Here is a 23,807-nt window from a genome sequence, read left to right on the forward strand (position 1 = left end):
TAATTTGTCAAAATTTTATTAACTAAAAAAACCCTTCCTAAACATAAAAGAAGTATATATTGGTTAAAACTTTCCAAGTGTAAAATTTAATACTCATAAATCTAAACAAAGTTCAAAGTAAAAACCTTCCTCGTGAAGAAATTGAAAAAAATGAAACTTTCCAACCGAAGGGATTTGAAATCGAACCGAACTTTGTTGGTGAAGAAGAACTAATCTTTCCTGCGGAAGGAATTGAAAACTTAAATTAATTCTCTAAGATTTAAATTTTCCTAGTGTGAATTGGACGTCCCTGAATTCCTAATATGGAAATTAATTGAACAATTAAAGCTCTAAATATTAGAAAATTAATTAACCGACTATTCCTAAATATTAGGTAATTAATTAAATGAATATTCTTAAATATTAGGAAAATAGTCAAATGACTATTTTGTTCAGTGTATAATATTTTTACAAGGCAAAAAAGACGAACGATATTTCGCTAAGGGTATTCATGCTTTTAATATAGTATAAATATAGATAGACAGACATATTAAAAAGTTAATTGACACGTAAAAGAATATCTATGGTTTAAAGCTGGGGAGTTTATTTTAAAAACAAAGTTTGGGGGTAAATGATTTTCACCCTTATTGTTACTCTTGACAAATATCAGTTCCATTCATAACATTTTTTGGCTCAGTTTGAGAGAGTTTCATTTGGTACTTATAAATCTGGATTTAAAAAACAATTAGGAACTCTCATTCCCTCGCTTTGCCATAAACCCCTTTCTAAAACCCTAGATACGCAAGAAAATAGCACTTGGTGAAACATTCATACTAGGGCGACAGACAATCCGGCGAAATGCCAGGTCTGACGTCAGAGTCCGACGACCTTGCAATGGTCCCAGTCTCGTCGGAGCCGGAAAATCACCCGGCGGTCATCTATCCTCTCCATCACGGTCTCAAATCCCCGATTCATCGACTCTCCATTTCCTGGGCGCGTGGCAACACTCTCCAAGTCTCAGTTCTCGGGAAACCTCAGTTGGACACGGCGACAGACGTAGACGGCCGCGAGGGTGGCGGCGGTAGAGTGGTGGAGGTGAAGCTGAGTAACAGCGGAGATGAGGAAGTTGATGCCGCAAGATGGAGGAGAATAGCTTACGGTTCCGTCACTCCTTTCGCGCTTCTTCAGAGCCGCAAACATTCTCTGTCTGCTATGTCGTTGGATAACCCTCCTTACAAGGCACAGTGGTAAAATTGTGTAACTTAATTTAGCTCTATACCAAATGCACTCTATATTGTGATACGTGTCTGGATTTAAAATGTAGTTTATAAAAAAGCAAAAAAATTTAACTTTGGAATTAGTTACAGAGGATTGAGGAAGACTAACTGCGTGATACTTGTGTTTTCTGAATGTTTATGCAATTTATAATTTGTTATCAAGTAAAATGAATTTCATTTATAATGGAAAAGCTCCTTTATATAAGAGGTATACCAAAAAAAGAGAACCGCAAAAGGATTTGATTCTCTACCAAAGATACCCAATCTTCTGTACGAATAGGAATCTCATGGGTGCACCAAAAAAGCATATGTATGAAATCAAACTCTTTTAAGCCCTCCTGTTTTTCTTTTTCCATGCAATTCACATAAGTTCTAATGGAGCAACATTCCACCCCCTGTGTTCTTCTCGTCCATCTTCTAAAAGTCTAGCTAAACGGAGCATTTTTCATAGTGCATGATATGGTTCATTGTAACTGAAACCATCTCATAATCTCCTATTACACACGTGAATTTACCTGACAATGCAGTTGTAATGAGCCATGTCTTCTTCGAATAGACACGAAGCACTAGCTAACTGATGTAATCCTTCTTTCGCTTAGATTTTCACCTGTTAGAGTTGCTTCCTTCACTGCCAACCAACAAAAAGGTACACCTTTATTGGCACACTAGGAACCAAATTGACTGATGAGAGATGCCCGACTTCCCTCTGGCTAGCAGCTTGATGTAGTTTTTACTGCGAATTATCCACCTTCTTCTACCTTAAAGAGTCCTTTCTAGATCTTATTGGTAAGGTTTGTTTATCGTTTCAAGCAGACTGTGAAATTCTGCTGATCTCCCCATCATGAAAGTTCCTTCTAAGTGTAAGATCCCAAAGCACACTCCCGTCGTGTAAACTCGGAGCTTTCTAGACTTCTATCTCTTTTTGGCACAAAACTCGGCAGATGCTTGGAAGTGTGATCCTCAACATGTACTTTTGCATCACATGTTACCTGAGAACTAACCTTGCTTCTGTCTCCTACCCTGAATGAGATATTTAGGCAAGTTTTTGGCAGTGGTGGGCCTGTGGCTGAAACCTTCTGTATAGGATTTGCAGGACTCCTTAGGTAGTTAGGTCATATATGAATGATGTGATGGGTCAATTTTTTGAAGTTTGGGAGTTGATCTCCTTTTTCTTTTGAAAATTGGATTTATTTATCTGAGAACTACATAAAATATACTTTAAGTCACAATTTTGAAAACTAAAAATATTTAGAAAATGAAAGAATCATTGTCAAATAAACAGTTGTTTGGCTCTATGAATAGTAATGATGTTGTATAAAATGGGACAGAGGACGTCTGTGATTAACGTGGGTGAGGCAACCAGTTAAAACCAAATATCCGATAGTTGCTTTCCTTAATGGCTGCCTGCGTTCGAGTGAACTGAACTTTTAGTGTGGAGCATGTGTTAGTATAAGAAGTTGTAAAGCTGGGGACTATATTGCGCTTGCTTTTCAATGATTCCTGGTAGGAACCTATGCAGAGATAAGTCTTATCTTCTAGAAGTAAATCATGTCACACCACCTAAGAGGTGATTGACTAAATGTTTCTTCACGGCTCTTTGCTTTAGTAAACTCTAAGCTCTGTTTTGGACTGTTTCACTTCACACTTAAAAAAGAGAGGAAAAGAATACAATTTCTTTCCTTGCATTTTTTCTATAACCACGGTGTCCGGACCAGCTTGTGTGCACCTAGACTAATTTCGCGGGGTACCTGCTATCTCCCACTAGCAAGGATTGGGATTCGATCCTGAGACCTCATGGTTCTCAACCCACTTCATTGACATCTAGGCCTCTTGTTCATTTGTATATACTTGCCAACTTCCAGGATTTTTTCCCAATCCAATTGCTCGTGATGCAATTTTGAAAAATTTTGATGCTGAAAAACAGAGGATTTATCCTTATCAAAAAAGTTAGAGGTCCAGAGGATCTATTTTCTCCCCTACTACAACAGAAGAGTTCCATGTCACATAAGCTTGAAGTTCATTTCTCTATTAGAGACCTGAGAGAGTTTTAATCAGCACTATAACGGCTTGAGTGGATGTGTCCTTTCATTGGGTCACTTGTTGACAGCTGTTGCATTTTCGGTGTAAAATCAGGTGGGAGCATGTCATAGAGTACAGCAAAGAGATAAATTCTCTGCTCAGTGATCGAAAATCACCTCCTAGATCAATTATTGAAGATCCCAAGTCGGTAGTAAACGTGAGTAATTGTCAATTGTCATCACACATTTGTTTTGGATGTATGCAGACTCTCAGCTTAGCTATAGTATTTATCTGGTGGCTGTCTGTGCATGTTAGGAAACTGCAGAGCCGATGTGTTTGAAAGCCGCGTGGGAGCTTCTGGAGATATTTTATGTAGACAAGCAATCACAATCCTGGATTCCTGAACGTTTGCTAGATTGGTTAGCTGTATGTTTTTTCTATTTTATGCAAGTTTCCTTGATTTTCTCTGACAGATGTCAGATCTCATACTCTGTGGAGATATACCATTCTTCCAACTTAATGCACGTTTCATTCAACAGGACTACGATCCTTTATTCTCGGGAACTGTACCCACTATTCATTCAAAGCTTGTGGATTTTCAGCAGGAACTTGCTGGCGTACAGGTGTTGTTGTCAATTGATTTCCCTGTGAACTTTACATTCATTGGACCTATCGAGTGATAAATTATTAGTCAGAATTTAGGTATTATATGTTGACTGGATATGGATATAAATGTAGAAATTAAAATTTAATTGTATTTAAACAGGAATGAGTCCAAAAGTAGAGTGGATATTACCATTTGAAAAATTTAAACTTTCTTTAATGAAAAGTGGCAGAGTGATACTTCTTTCATGGGTAGGATATTCAAAAGATAATCATTTGTGTAACTAAAATTACTTTTAGGAAGTGGATTTTGGCACAATACAAAATAGAAATTAGGATAGTTATACTATGACGGGAGGCGTAGCCATTCCATCTTTCTATGCTCATTTCCACTTAATTTGCTCATCACAGGTTGTTGAAGAAGATCCTAACTACTGGGAAGCAATAGCATCAGCATTGTCAATTGGCTGGCTGGGAACTGTGGTAAGCATATCATTTTTGGATGGATATCAACCATCAGAAGTGTGCATTCGAGTTTTGTTGCTTGTAATTTATATCAGGATTTTGTTTAAGGAGCATACATAAGTCTATAGTTGCCAATTTTACAGGCAAAATTGCTGCGCTTGCATGGCTCTTACCGTTTTGATCAGTTAGCTAGTCGCGAGGTAAGAATTTTGAACTTAACCTGCCAATTTTTGTTTTGAACTTATGATCAGTGGCTGTGTAGCATACTTTAACTCAACCTCGAGTATTCTCATAACATCATATTCTGTACCTACCTGTCTCTCGGTAAATGACCTGTACATCAGTTAACTTGGGAACAGTTCTTTCTGATGAAGAACTTGGGAACAGTTCTTTTTGATGAAGAACTTGGGAACAGTTCTTGCCTTTTCCGTATATATGATATACCTAATCATGGACTAATGAGTTGTCTTTTCAGAGCTTTGACACCTTATTAGTCCTTTTACCTTTTCTATTAATTTCAAAGTCCATAACTCTTTGCTTGAATCAATTTGCTTTTTTGGCCTGAGAGATCTAGTTATAGGATGCGGTGCTATTTAGGATGATAAAGTGGATTTGCTTATTCTTTTTGTGTCACATTATGCTTTCGTTAGCTTTTATTTGGCATATGTTGCCTAGTGGTCAATGAGAACAATGAGGTCTCAGGTTCAACTCCTAGCGGAGGCAAGAAACACTAAGGTGATTTCTTTCCATCTGTCTAAGCCTTGGTGGACAGTTTTACCCGGTATCTGTGCTGGTTGGAGGTAGCACGTACCCGGTGGAATTAGTCTAGGTGTGCGCAATCCGGCCCGGACACCACGGTTATAAGAAAAACAGCTTGAGACACTTTTATCCACCCTTTAACCCCTCATCTTTAGCATCGAGTCAGGACGGCATTATAATTTTTTTTGATGGAATGATGACAATATAAGTTTGAGTAGGAACTATTTAAGTTATGATGATTACGACGTTATAATTTTGATCTGGAACTGTTTAAGTTAAGATGATTACAGGTAATGAGTCTCTGTGGGTAGAGGACTCTCTATAATTGTGTTGAGGAAGCTTTAATTTGTTGGTGCAAGTGACAGTAATATCATCAGGCTAAATCTAGGTAATTGGTCACCTGATGATGGAGGAGCTGGTGACTGAAGCCCCCGGGAATGGCAGCTATGAAAATTATTTATTTTCATTTACCAGATAGTTTCTGAAGTTACCCTTCCCCCAAAAAAGGGTTCTGAACTAGGATTACAGCTTTCCTGTTTTTCTTTTTAACCTGTTTGATTTTTGCTCTTAAAAGACAGAGAATGGACTGGTTGAAGCAGTTGCTGTCCTTATATCCAAGATGCCTAGAATGCGTCCTAATCTGAGAGAAGAAAATTTAGGAGAGTGTTACAAAACCAAGCCTGATTTCATGAAGGTAATTTAGGCCTTTGCTAATGATCAGTGGCCGTTACTGGACAACATTTAATGCCTTTTTCCTGTTAGGCTTGGGAGAAGTGGAGGGCACAAATGACTAAACTGGACTGCAGTTCGTACTGGCTTCAATGTGATCACCAGCAGACTAGAGAAGGGCTAAAAAATTTGATCCAGATCATGTTGGGAAATCCTAGTGTTCTATCAAATGCAACTTTCAACTGGATGGAGCTTTTTATATCCCATTTCTTGTACGTTAGGCCATTTACTGCGGTCAGTTCCTTTTTCAGATTGACCTAAACATCTAAGGTCACTTGGGTTGAGTCACTTTGTTGCACAATCATCCAAAAGTAGAGAGCAAGACGATTCTGTTGCTGTTGCATTTGCACTTAAAATACACATTCTATTTTTTGTTGTGTAGGGTCTAGAGAGCATGTACAATTTAGCTCAGAAGTGCATGCAATTAAAACCAATTTCCAGCCCCCATAAGCTGTTTGGTCTTGTACTTGGCATTCTTGGAGAAAATACTGAGGTGAGCCACTCTAAAGAACTAGTTATAATTTTAGTTCATGTTTAAAATTAGTGCAGAACTCATGAGCATGTCTTATCGTTTTAGGTTGTTCTAGCAGAGTGCTCAAGATCATTTGGCCCATGGTTTGTTAAACCTTCTCTTTCTATGTATTCTTTTTGGGTGGCTTGAGCACTGAAGGATTTTGTTCTGTCTAATTCATCTGATGCAAGTTCTTTTTTTCACCTCTCAAGGATGATGGCACATGCTGTAGAGTTGTTGACAGCTGGGAGCACTCATGCGGAAATTCTTTTGCATGAAGAGCGGTCCAAACTGGGGGGAATCAGCATAGAAGAGCTCCATAAACTTGTATATGCACAAGTTCTGTCTTCTCATGCGTTCACATGGCAAGTATGTGTGGATGCAAGCTTGAGCAAATGAATGCCTGATATACTTGTACTTATGTACTACTCCCTCCGATCCATTTTATGTGGCATTATTTCCTTATTAGTCCGTTTCAAACAGAATAAAACCTTTCCATGTTTGGAAAATTTTCTTACTTTATACTTCCCATTCTACCCCTAATAGCATGCTTTTATAGCGAAACAGAGATCTCACGGCAATGTTTAAGACCACAAGATCCAAAAGTCTTTTTTTCTTAAACTCCGTGCGCAGTCAAACTCTGCCACATTAATTGAAATGGATGGACTATTACTTAAATCTTCATTTTATCTTCCTGTACATGTGTAAGGTTCAGTTTTCATCCTAATAAAGGAAATAAAAGACATGAGTGAGATTCGACATGGGTACATTGTATGTCCCCAAAACATATAGGAAAATAGAACTTTAATGTTTCTGGATGGAGACGACCTATATTTACAATTACAATTGAACCTTGAAATGATGGTTATCTAGATGCTGGAGAGTTTTTACCTATTAACTGCCTTGTAAAGTTTGGATACATCATGGAATTTTTATAAGCTGCTTTTGCTGAACCTGTATACTTATCAATCTGTGGAGAAGTGCAATACCGGTTTCTGAAAACTTCAGTTTATATTTGGTTCTTCTACTCATATGTTTTGGATCTTTGTTTTGCTCACTTTCCTCCAGATTACTCCAATATACTTGACTTCATGCATAAAACAAGGGATTGGATTATTGGAGAATTTGCTTTACAAGCAGCCTGTACAGCATAGTCAAATTCTGTTAAAGGTACAGCTTCTGGGGTGTCTTTTCTGTTGGTCACTCACCCTCATGACTTTGCTCTAAAAAATCCTGCTCTACAGCCTCGTTTCAATCTAGAGGTTCCTTATTGATGCTTGCTTGGTTATATTGCTTTTCGATGCAGAGTATAGAGATCTGCCGGCTGTATGAACTTGACACCATAAGTTCAAACATAATGAGGGTATGTCATGATATTATTCACATTGACTATCTTTAATTTCTAAGGTGTAGTCCTTTATTAAGCACAGTAATATGGGTACTCTGATGCGATTCCCCTGTAATGGCATCTATTTGAATTTTGTGATTACTTTGAACCTATAAGTGCTTCATTTATCTCATACTTTTCATTAGATTGCTGGTATGCATCACTGGAAACATGGGAGAAAAGGCTCTGGTGTCTTTTGGCTGCAGCAAGCTCGAGATGAATTTCGTTTAAACAGAATTGCCAAACAGTTATTTGATTTCGTGGGGAAGTCAGTTTCTGATGAAGGATTCAAGGTTGTTACTACTCAGTTATTGTGGTTGAGTGTCTTGTCACATATTTTCTTAATACTTGTGCAACTGTGTTAATGTTTCTGTCTGTAAATTGAATTTTTTATATGTTATGTATGCTGAGTGTTTCTGTCTTATTTCTTTTCCCCAAAACGAATACATTCTTTTGTGTGCTGGTTTGATAGATGATTTAACTGTTTTAAGTACTTTGCAGGCAGGTTTACGTATCTATATATTCCCAGTTATCCGAGTATGTGCATTATGAAGAGCATGCTATCTAATGGGTGAGATTGAGGTCTAGAAGAAATTTAGAACCTTTCTTATGCCAAATGTGGGTACACCACTTGCACATGTATAGATGCTGGTAGGCAAGCTTGACCAGGCATTTTTTGCTTGATTGAGCAGCTTAAGCAATGTTGGTGGTAGAATATGGTGGAGAAGCCCTTGAATATTGTTCGGATGTGATTCATGTAATGTTAGACACCTCAAAATGCTAAAAGTCCAATCTTGCTAAGCTTGTTCTTTCTTAGGATCTGGGTTAAAGTGAATCCAGCCCCCAGCTAAAAGAGAAAAAGAAATACTGCAGACGGAAAATAGCCTGAAAATAGCTTGTCGGCTGATCTAGTAAAATTTGGTAGAATTTGTTCTCCACTACAGTTATCTCTATTTTGATTATCATGTATTTGATTGCTGTGTCTGAGATATTTGCTCTAAGACGAAGTCTAGTAGTTTGGTTCTGAAACAGCATCTCTTTTCTCATAGATTTAGCTGGCTTATTCTCTTTGATCATTCTATTATTCTTTCCGTGCAGCAATGGGAAGGTCTCATAGAGTTGCTGGGTTCTGAGCCTAGAACTGCTGGCGGTCTTGAGTTTCTGAACAAGTAATTGCTTAATACTTGACCCTCTTTGAATCATGGATGGCACCTGTATATACAGTTTCAAAGTGTTTCAGATCTTTGAAATTTTTACGGTTACTGCTGCACAGGTACAGGGATTTTAGGAGATCCCTGCTGCAGGTTCATGGTGATACACCCACTGATGGTGCTCGTAATGCAGCTGAAGCTCTCGTCTCTGTATGTTCGATGGCTTTTATAATACTGCAGATTAACATTAGAGTGATGTAAAATTTAGTTTGTGGGTGTATAAAATTTCGCATTTGTGATTGAGGCCTTGCTGATTGACAAGATTTACACTTGAGTGTCTATCATAAGAAACTGAAAATAAATTAACAGAATTTGTTTATGAAACCCGGCAGCCTGAATGTTGTGTAGGTTCGATTGAAATAGTTGCCAGGGTAGGTGCAAGTATCTCTATTACCTGAAAAAGAACCTTTTCTTCTGCCGCATCGGACTCAATATTTTGTTATTTACTCTGCAGCTCATGAAAAATCCTTCCACGCCTCAACGCTTTTGGTTACCTCTTCTATATGATTCAGTAAGTACCTTATCTGTTTATTGCATTTAGTTCTTTGCTCAACTTGCCAGAGTGAACTATTTTGCTTTTCAGAATCATGGAATAGCCAAATAGGTCATAACAATATAAGGTAGGAACCTCATAATTAAAAGATCTAAGATTCAATATACCATCTTTATGCGGATGTTTGGCCAACTAAAGTTGTTAATTGTTGTATAATATGTTGACTTCTTAAGCCAATTAAAAAGGTTGACAGGAATGGAGATGATGTTAATGAGCGGGATCTAGATTGCTAGCGGAAGCAGATGTAGCATGTTTGCTACGGGTTTAACCAAACCCAGCATTTTCGACAGAGTATATAACTATGTAAATGTTATTAAAATTTTCACAAATGTTAAATTCCATAGCCATAATTCGAAAAGTGCAATATGTTCAATGCTAAGATTTTAAAGGTCGAAGCTATCAAGCTTAAATCTTGGATCTGCCTCTGATTGCTTGTAAATATTCAGATGTGTAATCTCTCTTTTCTTTTCTTTTTGTTTTCAGTTATTAGTTTCCTGTAGCTTCTTATTTCTTTTACTTTGAGCAATGCTTCATGCGGTTTTATATTACTTAGCTCCCGCTCAGGTGCTAAATTCTTGCTTAATTTAAAAAAGAAAAAGAAAAGAAAGGCTGGTCTGTGGGTATGTGTTAAAAATGCTCCTTTTCCTTGTGTCTTAAAACATGAATCTTAGTTCATATCAAATTAGATACTAAATTCCAAACCCATAATTCGAAAAGTGCAATAGGTTCAATGATAAGATTTTAAAGGTCAAAGCCAACAAGTGTACATCTTGGATCTGCCTCTGGTCTCTAGTAAAAGTGCAATAGGTTCAATGATAAGGTTTTAAAGGTCAAGCCAACAAGTGTACGTCTTGGATCTGCCTCTGGTTGCTAGTAAATATTCAGATGTGTAATCTCTCTTTTCTTTTCTTTTTGTTTTCATTTTGTTAGTATCCTGTAGCTTCTTATTTCTTTTTAGTTTTGAGCAATGCTTCATGTAGTTTATATTAGCTCCCGCTCAGACGCTAAATTCTTGCTTAATTTAAAAAAGAAAAAGAAAGGCTGGTCTGTGGGTATGTGTTAAAAAACTGCTCTTTTTCCTTGTGTCTTAAAACATGAATCTTAGTTCATATCAAACTAGAAAAGCTAATATGCTGTGCAGGCACTTCTGCTAAAGTCTTTCAGTTAACAGTATACCACAGCTGTTGGAAAATGGGTACATGTGGTGGTGAGGAGGGGGTTGGCGATCTGTTAAATTAAGTCAAGGCCAAAAGTTAAACATGCTTTCAGATATATATGTTATTAATAGCTGGTGCATGTTTCATTTTTGACATCATTACTTTACCTCCTTTTCTTCCTGTGCAGTTGAAATTGTTAAACTGGCAGGAGCGACCTTTGCTTAATGTCTCTCAAACTCAGCTTCTCTTGAATAAACTGCAAGAGTTGTCCATGGCAAGATTGAGGCCAGACTTTGTTGAAGCTGACTTGCCATCTGATTCCTTGAGCTCTGTCAGACTGGCACTTGCCACTAACCTGGGTCGTGCAATCCTTGAAGAGTGACTTTGTTGCCCCTGTTTCTTGCTTGAGAGGTGACCAGTTAGATCTTTTCAAGATGCCTCAAGTGTTATATTATCTCCTCTTTCCTGTGTTAATAGTCTGTTCCGGGAGTGCAGTTAATTTTCAAAATGGTGCGGAACCTTGTGTCACTGCTTGCAGCAGAAATCATGAAACTGCAACTGTTCCATTTTGTTATCTGTTTTCTTTACTGGAAATGCTGACTCGAAGAGCTACATGTGTGCTGGCACTACATTGTGAATGGTACAGCCCGATCTGAGCCACTTGTGTCACCTACATGTTGCAGAGCTTAGTAGACAGCTAATCAGTTGGTATAGACAAGAAGCATTTGGATGTGGAGAGCTTCAGGCTATGGGAGACTAACCGTGGCTTGACAAGAGTGAAGATGACTGTATTAGTATAAGGTTTCTTGTTTTTCTGCTCCGCTGCTCCTACTTAGGGATCCTTTTTTTTAAATTTTGTTTTGGGATGGGGAACAGGGGAGTGGGGTTATCTATGTATATGCCTTTGTAAACGACCACCAAAACCCCTGCCTGTTGCCTGGTTTAAAATTGTTGAGATTGATTTATTCCCTATGATAGAACTCTGAATATAAAAATTAATGTCAGTGTTCCTGGTTGGACTGGTGTTTATAAGATTGAAAAAACTGCTACATGCTCAATGAAGACTGCAAAAGTATGCCTTACATGACGGAATTGGCATTGATTTTCCACCCACCTCTGCTCCTAGAATGGGACAATATAAATCCGGATTTAGTGTGATTGGCTAATTTGTTATAAGCATGTTCTATATGTTTTTTGGCCATTTATATCGTTATTATGATCCTCATACTAATGGACCTGGAAATTGAGGAAATAATATTCACAGAATACGCATTTATCAGTGTGAATTGACACAATTTGGTTTATTGTGTCCATTTCAATTGTCAACTTCTGTCGTTTGACATTACTTACTTTCAACTGCCTAATAAAAATATATATAGATTTTGCTAATATACTACGTGGCTGTTGTAAGTTAGCCTTGTATTCACTTTTGATTTTCTTCAAATGCACCCAATAGTACTTTAAGAAGACATTAATGAGGACTTCTTCGTCTCTGTCAATTCTTCCTTCTACACTACTAGATACCATAAGCCAATGTCTCCTCTTATGCAGTGTAGAACTCGTTTTGGTTGCTCCAAGGTGAAAAATGGATGGGATTTAAGCATATATCTAGATTCAAACTTGTAGCTTACTCGTTTGGCTGCTCCAAGGTAGAAGGCTAAAATAGCTTGCTAGATAGTTCTTTCTATACTGAAATGTGAAAGAGCCAAGACATTGAAATTATACCAACAAAACCACATCACTTTAAGTTAACTTATTACAATCATCAAGAAGTTCATCTATAATTTAGAACTACTTTTCAACTCTTTGTTTTACATATCATTATTTGGATAAGTAAAATATCTATGAAAGCATTTTGTATTACAATTTGGATATGCACAACCAAATAAATACGTGATACAAGATGAGGTAAACTTAAATTTGAAACCCAAGCATTCTGCATTACTTGTTTCATTGACTAGATTCTGAAGGCAGAGGACTCTGACACTCCAAAAAGATCTCCTGAATCCTTTTTTTCAACAGCTTATCTTTGATACCGGCTAGCATACTACGATAAAACATCTCCAATCGAGCAAGCTTTCCACGATCCGAGGCCTCCAACATGTTTTCCCACTCCTTCGCGATGTCAAATGAACCTCCACTCCGTAAAGAAGCTGGCATATCTTGCTCTTCAAAAGGTTTTCCAAAGATGGCACCATGAAGAATGCTAGCATACCTTTCCATTAGCGACAGCTTAGATTGAAGAAGCCTTACATCCTCCGCTGCCATAGACAGTTTCTTCTCCAATTCTATCACATCTTCAGGTTTCTTTTCTTTACTACTTATATCGTCACCATCCTTTAAACTCTGCCCTCTAAAATCTGCATCTAGAGGTGGCCACAGTGCCATAGTTGGAGAGTAGCAATCGATCATCTTGCCATTTCCAAGGACACCACTCCATCCTCTACCCCAAGACCACATCTTATAGCCAGCATCTGCCAGAAGAATGGTATGGGCTGCACCGCAGGCAACTTGAACAGGTTCTGGAAATTTCGGCCCATATCGCCCAACACAGGGAATCAACAGAGGATAAATTGCATCACCTGCATCACCTCCACTATAACTTGCTTCAGGACATAGACCAAGGCCTTTCTCCATTCCCCATGACCACACATCTCCAGCAGATGAGACAACACTGGTGTGAAATAAACCACAGTCAACAGAAATGAGAAATGCACTCCGCGGTAACTCTTTCACTGGTTCAGGAGATAAAAGACTTTGGGTTGTCCCTTGACCTAATTGCCCATTATCTCCCAGGCCAAATGTCCAGCATACACTCTCTAACATGTCACTTGGACTTCTCTGAGCTAGTAAAGCTGTGTGGAAAGCGCCACATGATACCTCATACACTGACCAAGGGAATACTGAATTAAAGGGCTCAATAACTTCAGGATACTGTCTGCTCTCCCTATCTCCCAAACCTAACTGCCCGTGGCTGTTGCCACCCCAAGAATAACAAACAAGATTACTCCCTTTGTAACCTTCCCCAGCAGTGACTAATGCGACAACATGCTCATTTCCACATGCCACCTTAACAACTGTGTGTCCATGGAAATTCCAGACAGGTATTGGATTACAACTGCTAGTAAGAGAGAATTCATTTTCAGTAGACTTGCTTTTCTGTGGTTCAGGAAAGTTTCCCCACAGCCATAGAGATCCAAGATTGTCTATTGCCGCTGACATCATTCCACCACCTTTAACTGAAGAAATCTACAGGAGAAAACAGAAAGATTAACCACTGTCATCAACCTGTTTCTTCTTTAAATTGATCAACTTGTTTCTTACCATCAGTTTCTTTCTCTCTGAGCCACTAGCTGATGAATTAGGAGAACCTAACTCAAGGAATCCCTCCAATAAATGAGGAACCAAAGAATTTTCTCCATTGAAACCAAGTTGTCCATCCATTTAAAAGTCAAGGAAAAGAATGATTAATAACACATGCACAAGATAATTGCAAATTCAATACGTTAAAGCTAATAATACTGAATGGTCACCATATAAACTATAAAGTGCGATGTAATTGCAAAGGAATCCTCTCAAGGATACAGACATTGTATCCCCAGCCCCATACTGATCCATCATCTGCAAAAACAAAGAAATGCCAAATAAAATAAAAGGAAAATGGTGTCTGGGAAATCATGATAGATTAACAATTTTCCTTGTAAACAGCACTATTTCTCTTGTTAGTATCAGTGTTCTTAATAAGCCAAATTGCAATGACCTGAATCTTATTGTTGCCTTCCATATTAGCACAAATCTTATGGTTCCACAATTTTAGCATTTTGGAAGAAGCAAGCAAATAATCAGAAGATCAGGGCAAAGTGTTCTAAGAAAATTATCACTTATAATATAAATGCTCTCAATCCCTCACTATACTACTGTTGAGCATTCACAGAGATCCTACCTGCTGGTAGCTGCCGAAAACAATGATAGGGAATCATTGCAAACAGCAAGACACTTGAGAGCCAAAAACTGTGTTTCCCTATTCCTTTTTCCTTGACTGCTCTAGTCATTCTAAACACAACAGGAAGCATCCTCTGGTGTTACTTCAATTAAGATCACCTTATCTTCACTATGACAAGATCTGATTTCGAATTATCCACGCTTAGTTTGACCTTAAAAGAGGAGTGAACTGTGGTGGTTGAATCCTCCAATAGGGGTCATAGGCCATACCAAATTACCTAATATGTAGGTCTTTTCAATTTTGTGGAACACAAGTGAATTTGCAGTTTCCTACCTAATCTAAAAACACAATTCAGTAGACAAGGCTTCTCTAGGTGAAATATAATATTCATTGAAGAGAGCTTGAGATAGTTCTCCTCCTGTCCCGTTTTATGTGATGCATTTTCTATTTTAGTCTGTCCAGAAAAAATGATACTTTTCTATATTTAGAAAGAATTTAACTTTAAACTTCTCATTTTACCCTTAATGAGATGATTTATAGGCACACCGATATGTATAGCTTATCTGAGACCACAAGTTTCAAAAGTCTTTTTTCTTTCTTCAACTCCATGCTTAGACAAACTACATCACATAAAATGGGAAAAAGGGAGTAATGTATTTTCTAAGATAGAAAAGACTCAAAAGAGGTCTGCGTACACACTACCCTCCCCAGACCCCACTATGTGAGATTATACTGGGTATATTGTTGTTGTTGTTGTTGTAAAAGACTCAAAAGGCTTAAAAATAAAAATAAAAATCGAAGAAAAAAGTTCGTCAGAATCACGATAAGCTTCCATTAAGTGTGGATTCTACGACAAAACAACAACAACAACAATCCAGTAAAATCCCACTAGTGGGGTCTGGGGAGGGTAGTGTGTACGCAGACCTTACCCCTACCCGAAGGGGTAGAGAGACTGTTTCCGAAAGACTCTCGGCTCAAGAAAACAAAAAAGACAAAAGGAGACAATATTAGTATCACCATAGAAATCATAGGCAAATTAGGAACAACATGAAATCCAGAAGAAAGATGCAAAGTAAAGCAAAAACGATAGCTAGTAAATAGGTCATGACTGAAAAGCGAAATAGTAATGCATAACGTTGCCACTATCTGTCTTAGACAAAAACCCTACCAACCTAGTCTCACAAAGGTACGAAGTAAGGTAAGAATCAACTACCTCCTAACCTAGAACTCTAATACTCGACCTCAGTGGCGAAGCCAGGAATTTACTCAAGGGTGTTCAAACTTGAACTAAGTAAAAAACAAAACAGACAAAGGGTGTTCAATATATGTTATGTACCTCTAAAACTTAATATTTTACATATATACGCAATGTAATTTTCCGGCAAAGGGTGGTCAATTGACCACCCTAAACAAAGTGTGGCTTCGCCCATGCTTGACCTCCACATCTTCCTATCAAGTGTCATGTCCTCGGGAATCTGAAGCCTCACCATATCCTGCCTGATCACCTCTCCCCAATACTTCTTAGGCCGCCCTCTACCTCTCCTTGTGCCCTCCACAACCAGCCGCTCACACCTCCTTACCGGAGCTTCCGGGCTTCTCCTCCTAACATGCCCAAACCATCTGAGCCTCGCTTCCCGCATCTTGTCATCAATGGGAGCTACGTGCACCTCCTCCCGAATATCATCATTCCTAATCTTATCCATCCTAGTGTGCCCACACATCCACCTCAACATCCTCATTTTTGCTACTTTCATCTTCTGGATATGTGAGTTCTTAACAGCCCAACACTCAACCCCATACATCATGGCCGGTCTAACCACCGCTTTATAGAACTTACCTTTGAGTATCGGTGGCACTCTCTTGTCACACAGGACCCCAGATGCTAACCTCCACTTCATCCATCCTACTCCAATACGGCGTGTGACATCCTCGTCGATCTCCCCTCCCCCCTGGATAACCGACCCAAGGTACTTGAAGCTACCTCTACTTGGGATGACCTGTGATTCAAGCCTCACATCCACGCCTACTTCCCCCGGCTCAGCGCTAAACTTACACTCCAGGTATTCTGTCTTCGTCCTGAGCTTGAAACCCTTATACTCAAGAGCCTGTCTCCAAACCTCCAGTGTCTCGTTAACACCGGCTCGCGACTCATCAATCAGAACTATGTCATTGGCGAATAGCATGCACCATGGCACCTCCCCTTGAATATGGTGTGTTAACGCATCCATCACCGGGGTGGATTCTACGACAAAAGTTGCTACTAAATTGTATTGCAAAAGATAAATACAATAATTTGATATGTAAAATTCAGTGCTTCAAACTGCTTATGGAACGACCACATCTCATACACTAGTGGATTAATGAATTGTGGTAACACTAGGTCATATATACAATAGTGGATCCACGAGTTCCTAAGCCGAGGGTCTTCCGAAAATAGCCTCTCTACCTTCTTAAGATAGAGGTAAGGTCTGCATACAATCTACCCTTCCCAGACCCCATTAGTGGTATTACAATGGGTTTGGGTTTGTTGTTGTTGATCCACTATGGGTTCAACAGGTTCAATAGAACTGACGGCTATAGGCTTGATTCTCTATGTGTGCTTGTGTTAAAAACAAGTATTTTGTGTGTGTGTGTATGTATTTAGAACAACACTCTCAATTCAGAACCCACACCGTTCAAATTTTTTTATCCTCCCGCATATATATACATTTTATAGAGCAACTTAACTATTCTGAAAGAAAAAGCAAAAGGGAAAGCCAAAAAAAAGGGAATTGCACAAGAAGCTCTTGACAACCACAAAATTCATTTTCAAAATAGTGACAGATGAACTTCAAGATTTCACTGCCAAATTAAAATACTTTTTGGAACTAATCGAAACTTTGTCTATGTGGGATATGTCAACAAATTAAACTGAATTTAATTGTAATAGGGAAAATGTTTGAACTTTGCAGAAAGAAAGAAAAAAAAGAGAATGTTTGAGAAAAAAACTGAAATAATATAACTTAACTATCTAATATAATAAAAGGAGAAAATGAGTAATTACCTGCAACAGCGAGACTGTGATAAGCACCAGCAGCAATACCAACAATCTTGACCCTCTTTTTGTCTCCATCAGAATCAGCCGGTTCAAAGTCGATTCGAACCGGGAATAACTGGTCAGCTTCTGAACCGGTACCAAGTCGGCCGAATGTTCCTCTACCCCAAGCATACACATCCCCATTTGCTATCCATTTGCAAATTATAACACAGATTTCAGATAAATATATATATATATTACTGAAGAATAAAAGTGTTAAATTTAAAGATTGTTTAAGTTACCAGTGAGAGCAAGAGTATGAGCTTCGCCGGCGGCAGTTGCTATGATTTTGGCAAACAAGTTGCCCGATTCTGCTTCTGATTCCGCCATTTCTTTTCTTCCGGTGAAGTGGAAAGGGAAATGTACTCACATATGTTCAAACTGTTTTTATCTCTGAATTTTGGGCAATGATATCTGCTACTCTACTGCTATTACTGATTACTCCCATCCCTCCAAATATTTATATGACTCAAATTATTATTTTATACTACTATAAGTTTTAAACTAAATCACAAATATTTAGCTCCATAATAAGTGATCAATTTAATTTTTATTTTGAATTAAAATAAGTATTCATTTATATAATCAAGAAAAAGTTTAATTTATTTTTTCAAAATTACCCTTACGTACGTATCCCTAAAAAATCTTTTATTCCTCATATTAAATTATGCTGCAACATTTAATTAAGGGTAGTTTAATCACACCAATTATTTCTGTCTAGAATTTAGTATTTCCGTAATGGGTGTGCCCAAGGCAAATTAGTCGCTTATAGTGGACCGGAAGGAGTACCTCTTTAATATAATACTCCTATATGTGTAAAAATTCTGATATTTTCTAACTTGGAGTCAGACAAATATGGCAGGAAATAATTTAATAATTTTTTATAATTTGAATATAAGAAAATAAAAATTTCTGAATGATCTGACATAAAACTAGGAAATTTGTAAAAAGTCATATGAAAATGGAACTGATGGCCAAGGATACCATTTATTTTTCAAGTCCCATGACAAATATTTTTGTTTGGTAATTATTTTATTTTCTTAGTTATTTTTTCTCTTTTTAATGAAGTGTCCTCAATTTAGGCATGATATGGGAGAAACGAAGAAGAAATAATGGCTCTAATGATAAGAAAATTTAGCATGCAGAATTAAAACTATTGTGGGGTTAAGAAAATTCAAAATTTAAATTTTATAAGTTCAATCTTTAAGGTTTTTAATATTGAACATATTATATTTTTAAAATTATATGTTCAGACCTACTATGTGTTATTAATAAATTTTTACCTTAAATTTATATTCCACGTCGCATACACCTCTGCTTGTGGTAAGTTATTGTTCAATTCTCAAAGAACTTTCCTTCAATTTTTTTTTAATTATTTTTTTTTTATTATAATGTCGTCTCCTTTTATATTAATGTTATGTTAAACATTTTGTCTAAGTGACACGAGCTGATATCAAGAGAGGTCACGGTCTGAAGAGTCACAAGAATTTGTCCAATCAAATCTTACTTTTCTTTTATTCAGAGTTTATATACAATATCTCAGTTATAACGTATTTGCTAATTAATCAGCTGCTGTAAAAAGGTTTAGGACAAAAGTGGTTTTTTTTTTTTAAAAGAAAAGGAGAAGCAAAATAAAAGAATAACAGATAAGGATCATGTTATTTAAGGAATTTAGAATATTTAATTATTGACAGAAGTTATCTTTTGACTGGCAAGATTGAATAACAATGTAATTTTCTATGCGATAATTGATTGAATTTAGGGTTGAGGTAAGATAGTCAAATTTGATCACAATTCTTATAAAGATAAAGACGTACGGGATTCTCCTTCTGTCTAATTTGTTTCTCTCCTTTTTCTTTTCTTATTTAAAAGCTAGAATTATTTTTTTACTAGAATAATGGAGAGTAGTTACTGTAATTTTTGGTTAAGAAACAAGATATATTAATGTAAGTAGCAATTGTATAGATGATGACCTAGGGGTGTACATAGGTCGGGTTGGTTCGGATTTTGCAATTATCAAACCAAATCAATTGTGTTGGGTTATTAAATCTAAAGACCAAACCAAACCAATAAAACTCGGGTTTTTCAATCTCGGATTTTCTTGGTTTTTTGGGTTATTCGGGTTTTTTCGGGGTTTTTCTCGGTAAAATCTTCGTAGCACAAAATTTGTGCTCAAAATATTTCTTTAATCCTAGTAAGATACAATTATATAAGGTATTTTCCAAGAAAATAATACAAAATATGAGATGTATCATGGCATTATCCTAAAATATTCAACGATAAAGACAATAAAATTATGTAATATAAATATTGCTAATTAAAAAGCCATAATAAAAATAAACATAATCTAAAAGTACTAAGTCATGCTAAAATAAGTAGACTAATAAGAGAATATTAATTACATGAGTAAACGCTAAAGAAAAAATAAAAATAGGTTTTGCATTTTTATCTAAATTATTGCAAAACAAAAAATAGATATTCAATACATTGTCGTTCGTAGTATTAATTGAATGTCTTTTGTTAGCATTAATATTGATTTGATTTTGGTTTGAGCTTTGTTTAGCATTATTTAAGTTACTAATATTAATGGTTATAAAACTTATTGGAACATTCAAAAGTTCTAAGTTCAACCTTGAAATAATACTTTAAAAGATAAAATTATGAAAAAGTTTAAAAAATATTTGTAAATTACATCACAATAAGTATATTTATATATTAAATATATCTAAAATTTATATATATGTAATGTCGGGTTGGTTTGGTTTCGGTTTGACTTTCTTTAGTTAAAACCAAACCAAACCAATTATGGTCGGGTTTTTTTTTTTTTCGAACACCCAACCAAAGCAAATCAAACCAATAGTCGGGTTTTTTTTTTCTCGGTTTGACTCGAATTGTCGGGTTGGTGCGGTTTGTCGGTTTGCTTTAATTTGTACACCCCTACGATGACCTATCAAGTAGTGACTATCAGAATTTGGAAACTTGGCCAAATTAATCCAATAATATGACATCTGACTGTAAGAACGGATCGGATAAAATAGCAGTCACGTCATAAAAGTAGGCAAATACTTGAGCAATGGTATGGTGACCCATCATGGTTTGCTAACTAGATTAGGTTGGTGCTTTGACATGCAAAATTATTCTGCCTTTTTTCATATTTAACTTATAAAATGAAGTAGAAATTTGGAATTGAGAACTGTTTTGAGAGGTACTTCAAATGAAATAATAGATTCCATCACCCTCGATTTATTTGTCTACTCTTAGTTTGATATGGCTATTAAGAAAACAAACAAAGTAATTATGAATTCTTTACTACTCGTTAATCGTTATATTAATTATTATACGATAGTATTTGAAAGGGCTAGTCAACTATGTTTACTACTTATTCTCAAGAAACAAGTAGCTTACTTCTTTGTATCGTGCAAAATTTCACATGTTGCCAATCCTGCAATGAATAAGTTCACAAAATATATTAAAAGATCTTTTTTCACACCTAATTATAAGTATATTTATGAGGAAATGGTTGAATATAGCCCTTTATAATTTGAAAAGAAAATGATGCTACAAAGATCTTTTTGTTATAAATCTTTAGTAAATGTGGATGTCCATACTCTCACTCACTACTAGAAATTCGGCAAAAACTGACCAAGAAAAATCGACCAACTTTGGTCAGTAAAAAAACCGGCTAAAAACCGACCAAAGTTTGGTCGGTTTTTCAAAATATTTTAATTTTTAATTTTTTTTTTACGAAACCGACCAACTTTGGTCGGTTTTCTTTGGCGCAAAAATGCGGGAAACTATTTTTGAGTCCCGCGAAATTTATTTTTTAAGAAACCGGCCAACTTTGGTCGGTTTTTGCAATTAAAATAAATAAAAATTAATATTAAAAAGACCGACCAACTTTGGTCGGTAAATTCGGCCGGTCATTTTAGAAAACTGACCAACTTTGGTCGGTAATTTTACTTTTTTAATAAAACCGACCAACTTTGGTCGGTTATTTTCGTGCGAAAATACAATTAAAGAATATAAATAAATAAAAAAGACAATCTTAAAACAAAATGCACCAATGGTCTAGTGGTAGAATAGTATCCTGCCACAATACACACCCCGGTTCGATTCCCAGACGGTGAATCTTTTGATTACATAATTAAAATACCGACCAACTTTGGTCGGTTTTTTTTGCTATATTTTTTTTTTGAATTTAATTTACCGACCAACGTTGGTAGGTAATTTCCGACCAACTTTGGTCGGTATACTAAAGCGACCACCAAAATACCGTCCAAGCGTATTTGGTCGCATTTTGGTCGGTAATTGGCCATAACCGACCAAAGTTGGTCGATTTTTTTGGTCGCTAATTACCGGATTTCTAGTAGCGACTACTTTCACCCAGGATGTAAATAACCTCCCACTACTCATCACTATTATGATTGTAACTCCCACACCTTCATAACCCCTCCCCATGATTTTCCCCCATGATCTCAATTGTTAATGTCATGTTTAAGACAATTATTTTATAACCTTCTATGTAATAGTATAAATAGAGGCATGGAATGTGATATGGGATACACTTGAACATTTGATGAAATAATAAAGTTATCTCTTCTTCTCTTATTTTACTTATCTTCTTGTTTTACATTGTTACTTTGAGCTACATTTGTTTAATACGTTATCAGCACGAAGTTGAGCTCTTTTCGTTGTTCAGGTATATTTGTTCATTTTATTTTCTTCGTTGTATATTTTAATTTCATGATTAGTATCTTTAATATGCAGTTTTATAATTTCTCACATCTCTAGATATGAGTAAAAATAAAGAATTCTATTTTTCTTTATTTTAAGTTATTTTTATGATTGTCATGTGAAAGTTGCTAATTTTTATGTTAATAAAATTAATTGAGAGAAGAATACTTATCTTATGTTGTTCGATATTTGAAAATTGTGTTAAAGTTAGAAGAAAATTTTGTTCTAGTTAACATCAAAGATAGACTAATAATTTGAAGAAACAAATAGTATTCTTTTCTATGGAATTATCACTTTAGTGTATATAGATCACAAATTTGATATCATGTCGATTTTTAAGATTCTTTACGCTATTATCCTAATGATTTCTAATTATTTATCATCATTGATAGTTTTTACTATGTCGAATTTGTCAAAGCTTGAGTTTGTAGCACTTGACATTTCTGGAAAGAATTACCTATCATGGGTTCTCGATGCCGAGATTTAGTTAGCAGCTAAAGGCCTTGGTAACACCATTACTCAGGGTAATGAGGCATCAAGCCAAGACAAAGCGAAGGCCATGATTTTCCTTCGTCATCATTTGGATGAAGGTGTGAAGGTTGAATATTTGACAGTGAAAGATCCACTTGAATTGTGGACTGGCCTGAAGGAAAGGTATGATCACCTTAAGGCTACGGTATTGCCAAGGGCTCGATATGAGTGGATGCACCTACGGTTGCAAGATTTTAAGACCGTAAGTGAGTATAACTCTGCTGTATTTCGAATAACTTCCCAATTAAAATGTGTGGGGATGTTATGAATGATGAAGATTTGTTGGAAAAGACTCTTACAACTTTTCATGCCTCAAATATGGTATTACAGCAGCAATACAGTGAAAGGGATTTTAAAAAGTATTCTGAATTGATCTCATGCCTTCTGGTGGCTGAGCAACATAATACCCTTTTGCTGAAAAATCATGAAGCTCGTCCTACAGGGTCAGCTCCCCTTCCTGAAGCGAATATGGCAGCCAAACGTGATAAGTCTGAAAAAAACACAGAATAATAATCATGGCCACATGAATGTACATTGGCATGGCAATGGTAAGAGACGATATAATGGTCTTCATCGTGGTGGTCATGGCAAACGAGAGAATAATATGGGTTCTCAAAACAATCCTTCAAGAGGAAAAAGCGGTAACTGCCACCGCTGTGGCATGAAAGGTCATTGGAAAATTGAATGTCGTGCACCTGAGCATTTTGTCAGGCTTTATCAAAACTCCATCAAAAGAAAGGCAAATAATGTTGGAGCATCTTCTGCTAATGCCCCAGTGGAGTCTTACTTGATCTTTAAAAATGATTTTGAGGCAGGGCTTTCAAACAAAAATGATGACAATGCCCAGGCAAATCTTGCTTTGAATGATGATGA

The 23,807-nt window shown here is 36.6% G+C and overlaps 3 protein-coding genes across 3 annotated transcripts; 2 read left to right on the top strand and 1 right to left on the bottom strand.

Moving 5' to 3' along the window:
• Positions 1–661: 661 nt before the first annotated feature.
• Positions 662–11,708, top strand: LOC109242036 (nuclear pore complex protein NUP85). The gene is made up of 19 exons (XM_019408860.1): positions 662–1,226; positions 3,390–3,492; positions 3,591–3,701; positions 3,815–3,898; positions 4,290–4,361; positions 4,487–4,543; positions 5,677–5,796; positions 5,865–6,065; positions 6,214–6,324; positions 6,409–6,446; positions 6,555–6,711; positions 7,411–7,512; positions 7,649–7,705; positions 7,876–8,022; positions 8,828–8,898; positions 9,003–9,090; positions 9,395–9,451; positions 10,838–11,061; positions 11,146–11,708. The coding sequence occupies exons 1-18, from the start codon at positions 838–840 to the stop codon at positions 11,030–11,032; spliced, it is 2,160 nt and encodes a 719-aa protein (XP_019264405.1). The 5' UTR covers positions 662–837; the 3' UTR covers positions 11,033–11,061; positions 11,146–11,708.
• Positions 11,709–12,347: 639 nt separating this feature from the next.
• LOC109242037 (ultraviolet-B receptor UVR8) lies at positions 12,348–18,115 on the bottom strand. Its single transcript, XM_019408861.1, has 5 exons — positions 17,912–18,115; positions 17,637–17,816; positions 14,236–14,271; positions 13,975–14,090; positions 12,348–13,899 (listed from the first exon to the last, which is right to left on the bottom strand). The coding sequence occupies exons 1-5, from the start codon at positions 17,997–17,999 to the stop codon at positions 12,601–12,603; spliced, it is 1,719 nt and encodes a 572-aa protein (XP_019264406.1). The 5' UTR covers positions 18,000–18,115; the 3' UTR covers positions 12,348–12,600.
• Positions 18,116–22,803: 4,688 nt separating this feature from the next.
• On the top strand, positions 22,804–23,444 carry LOC109242026. The gene is made up of 3 exons (XM_019408851.1): positions 22,804–22,869; positions 22,927–23,136; positions 23,265–23,444. The coding sequence occupies exons 1-3, from the start codon at positions 22,804–22,806 to the stop codon at positions 23,442–23,444; spliced, it is 456 nt and encodes a 151-aa protein (XP_019264396.1).
• The last annotated feature ends 363 nt before the right edge of the window (positions 23,445–23,807 follow it).

Source organism: Nicotiana attenuata, unplaced genomic scaffold (assembly GCF_001879085.1).
Source record: "Nicotiana attenuata strain UT unplaced genomic scaffold, NIATTr2, whole genome shotgun sequence".
NCBI classification, from domain to species: domain Eukaryota; kingdom Viridiplantae; phylum Streptophyta; class Magnoliopsida; order Solanales; family Solanaceae; genus Nicotiana; species Nicotiana attenuata.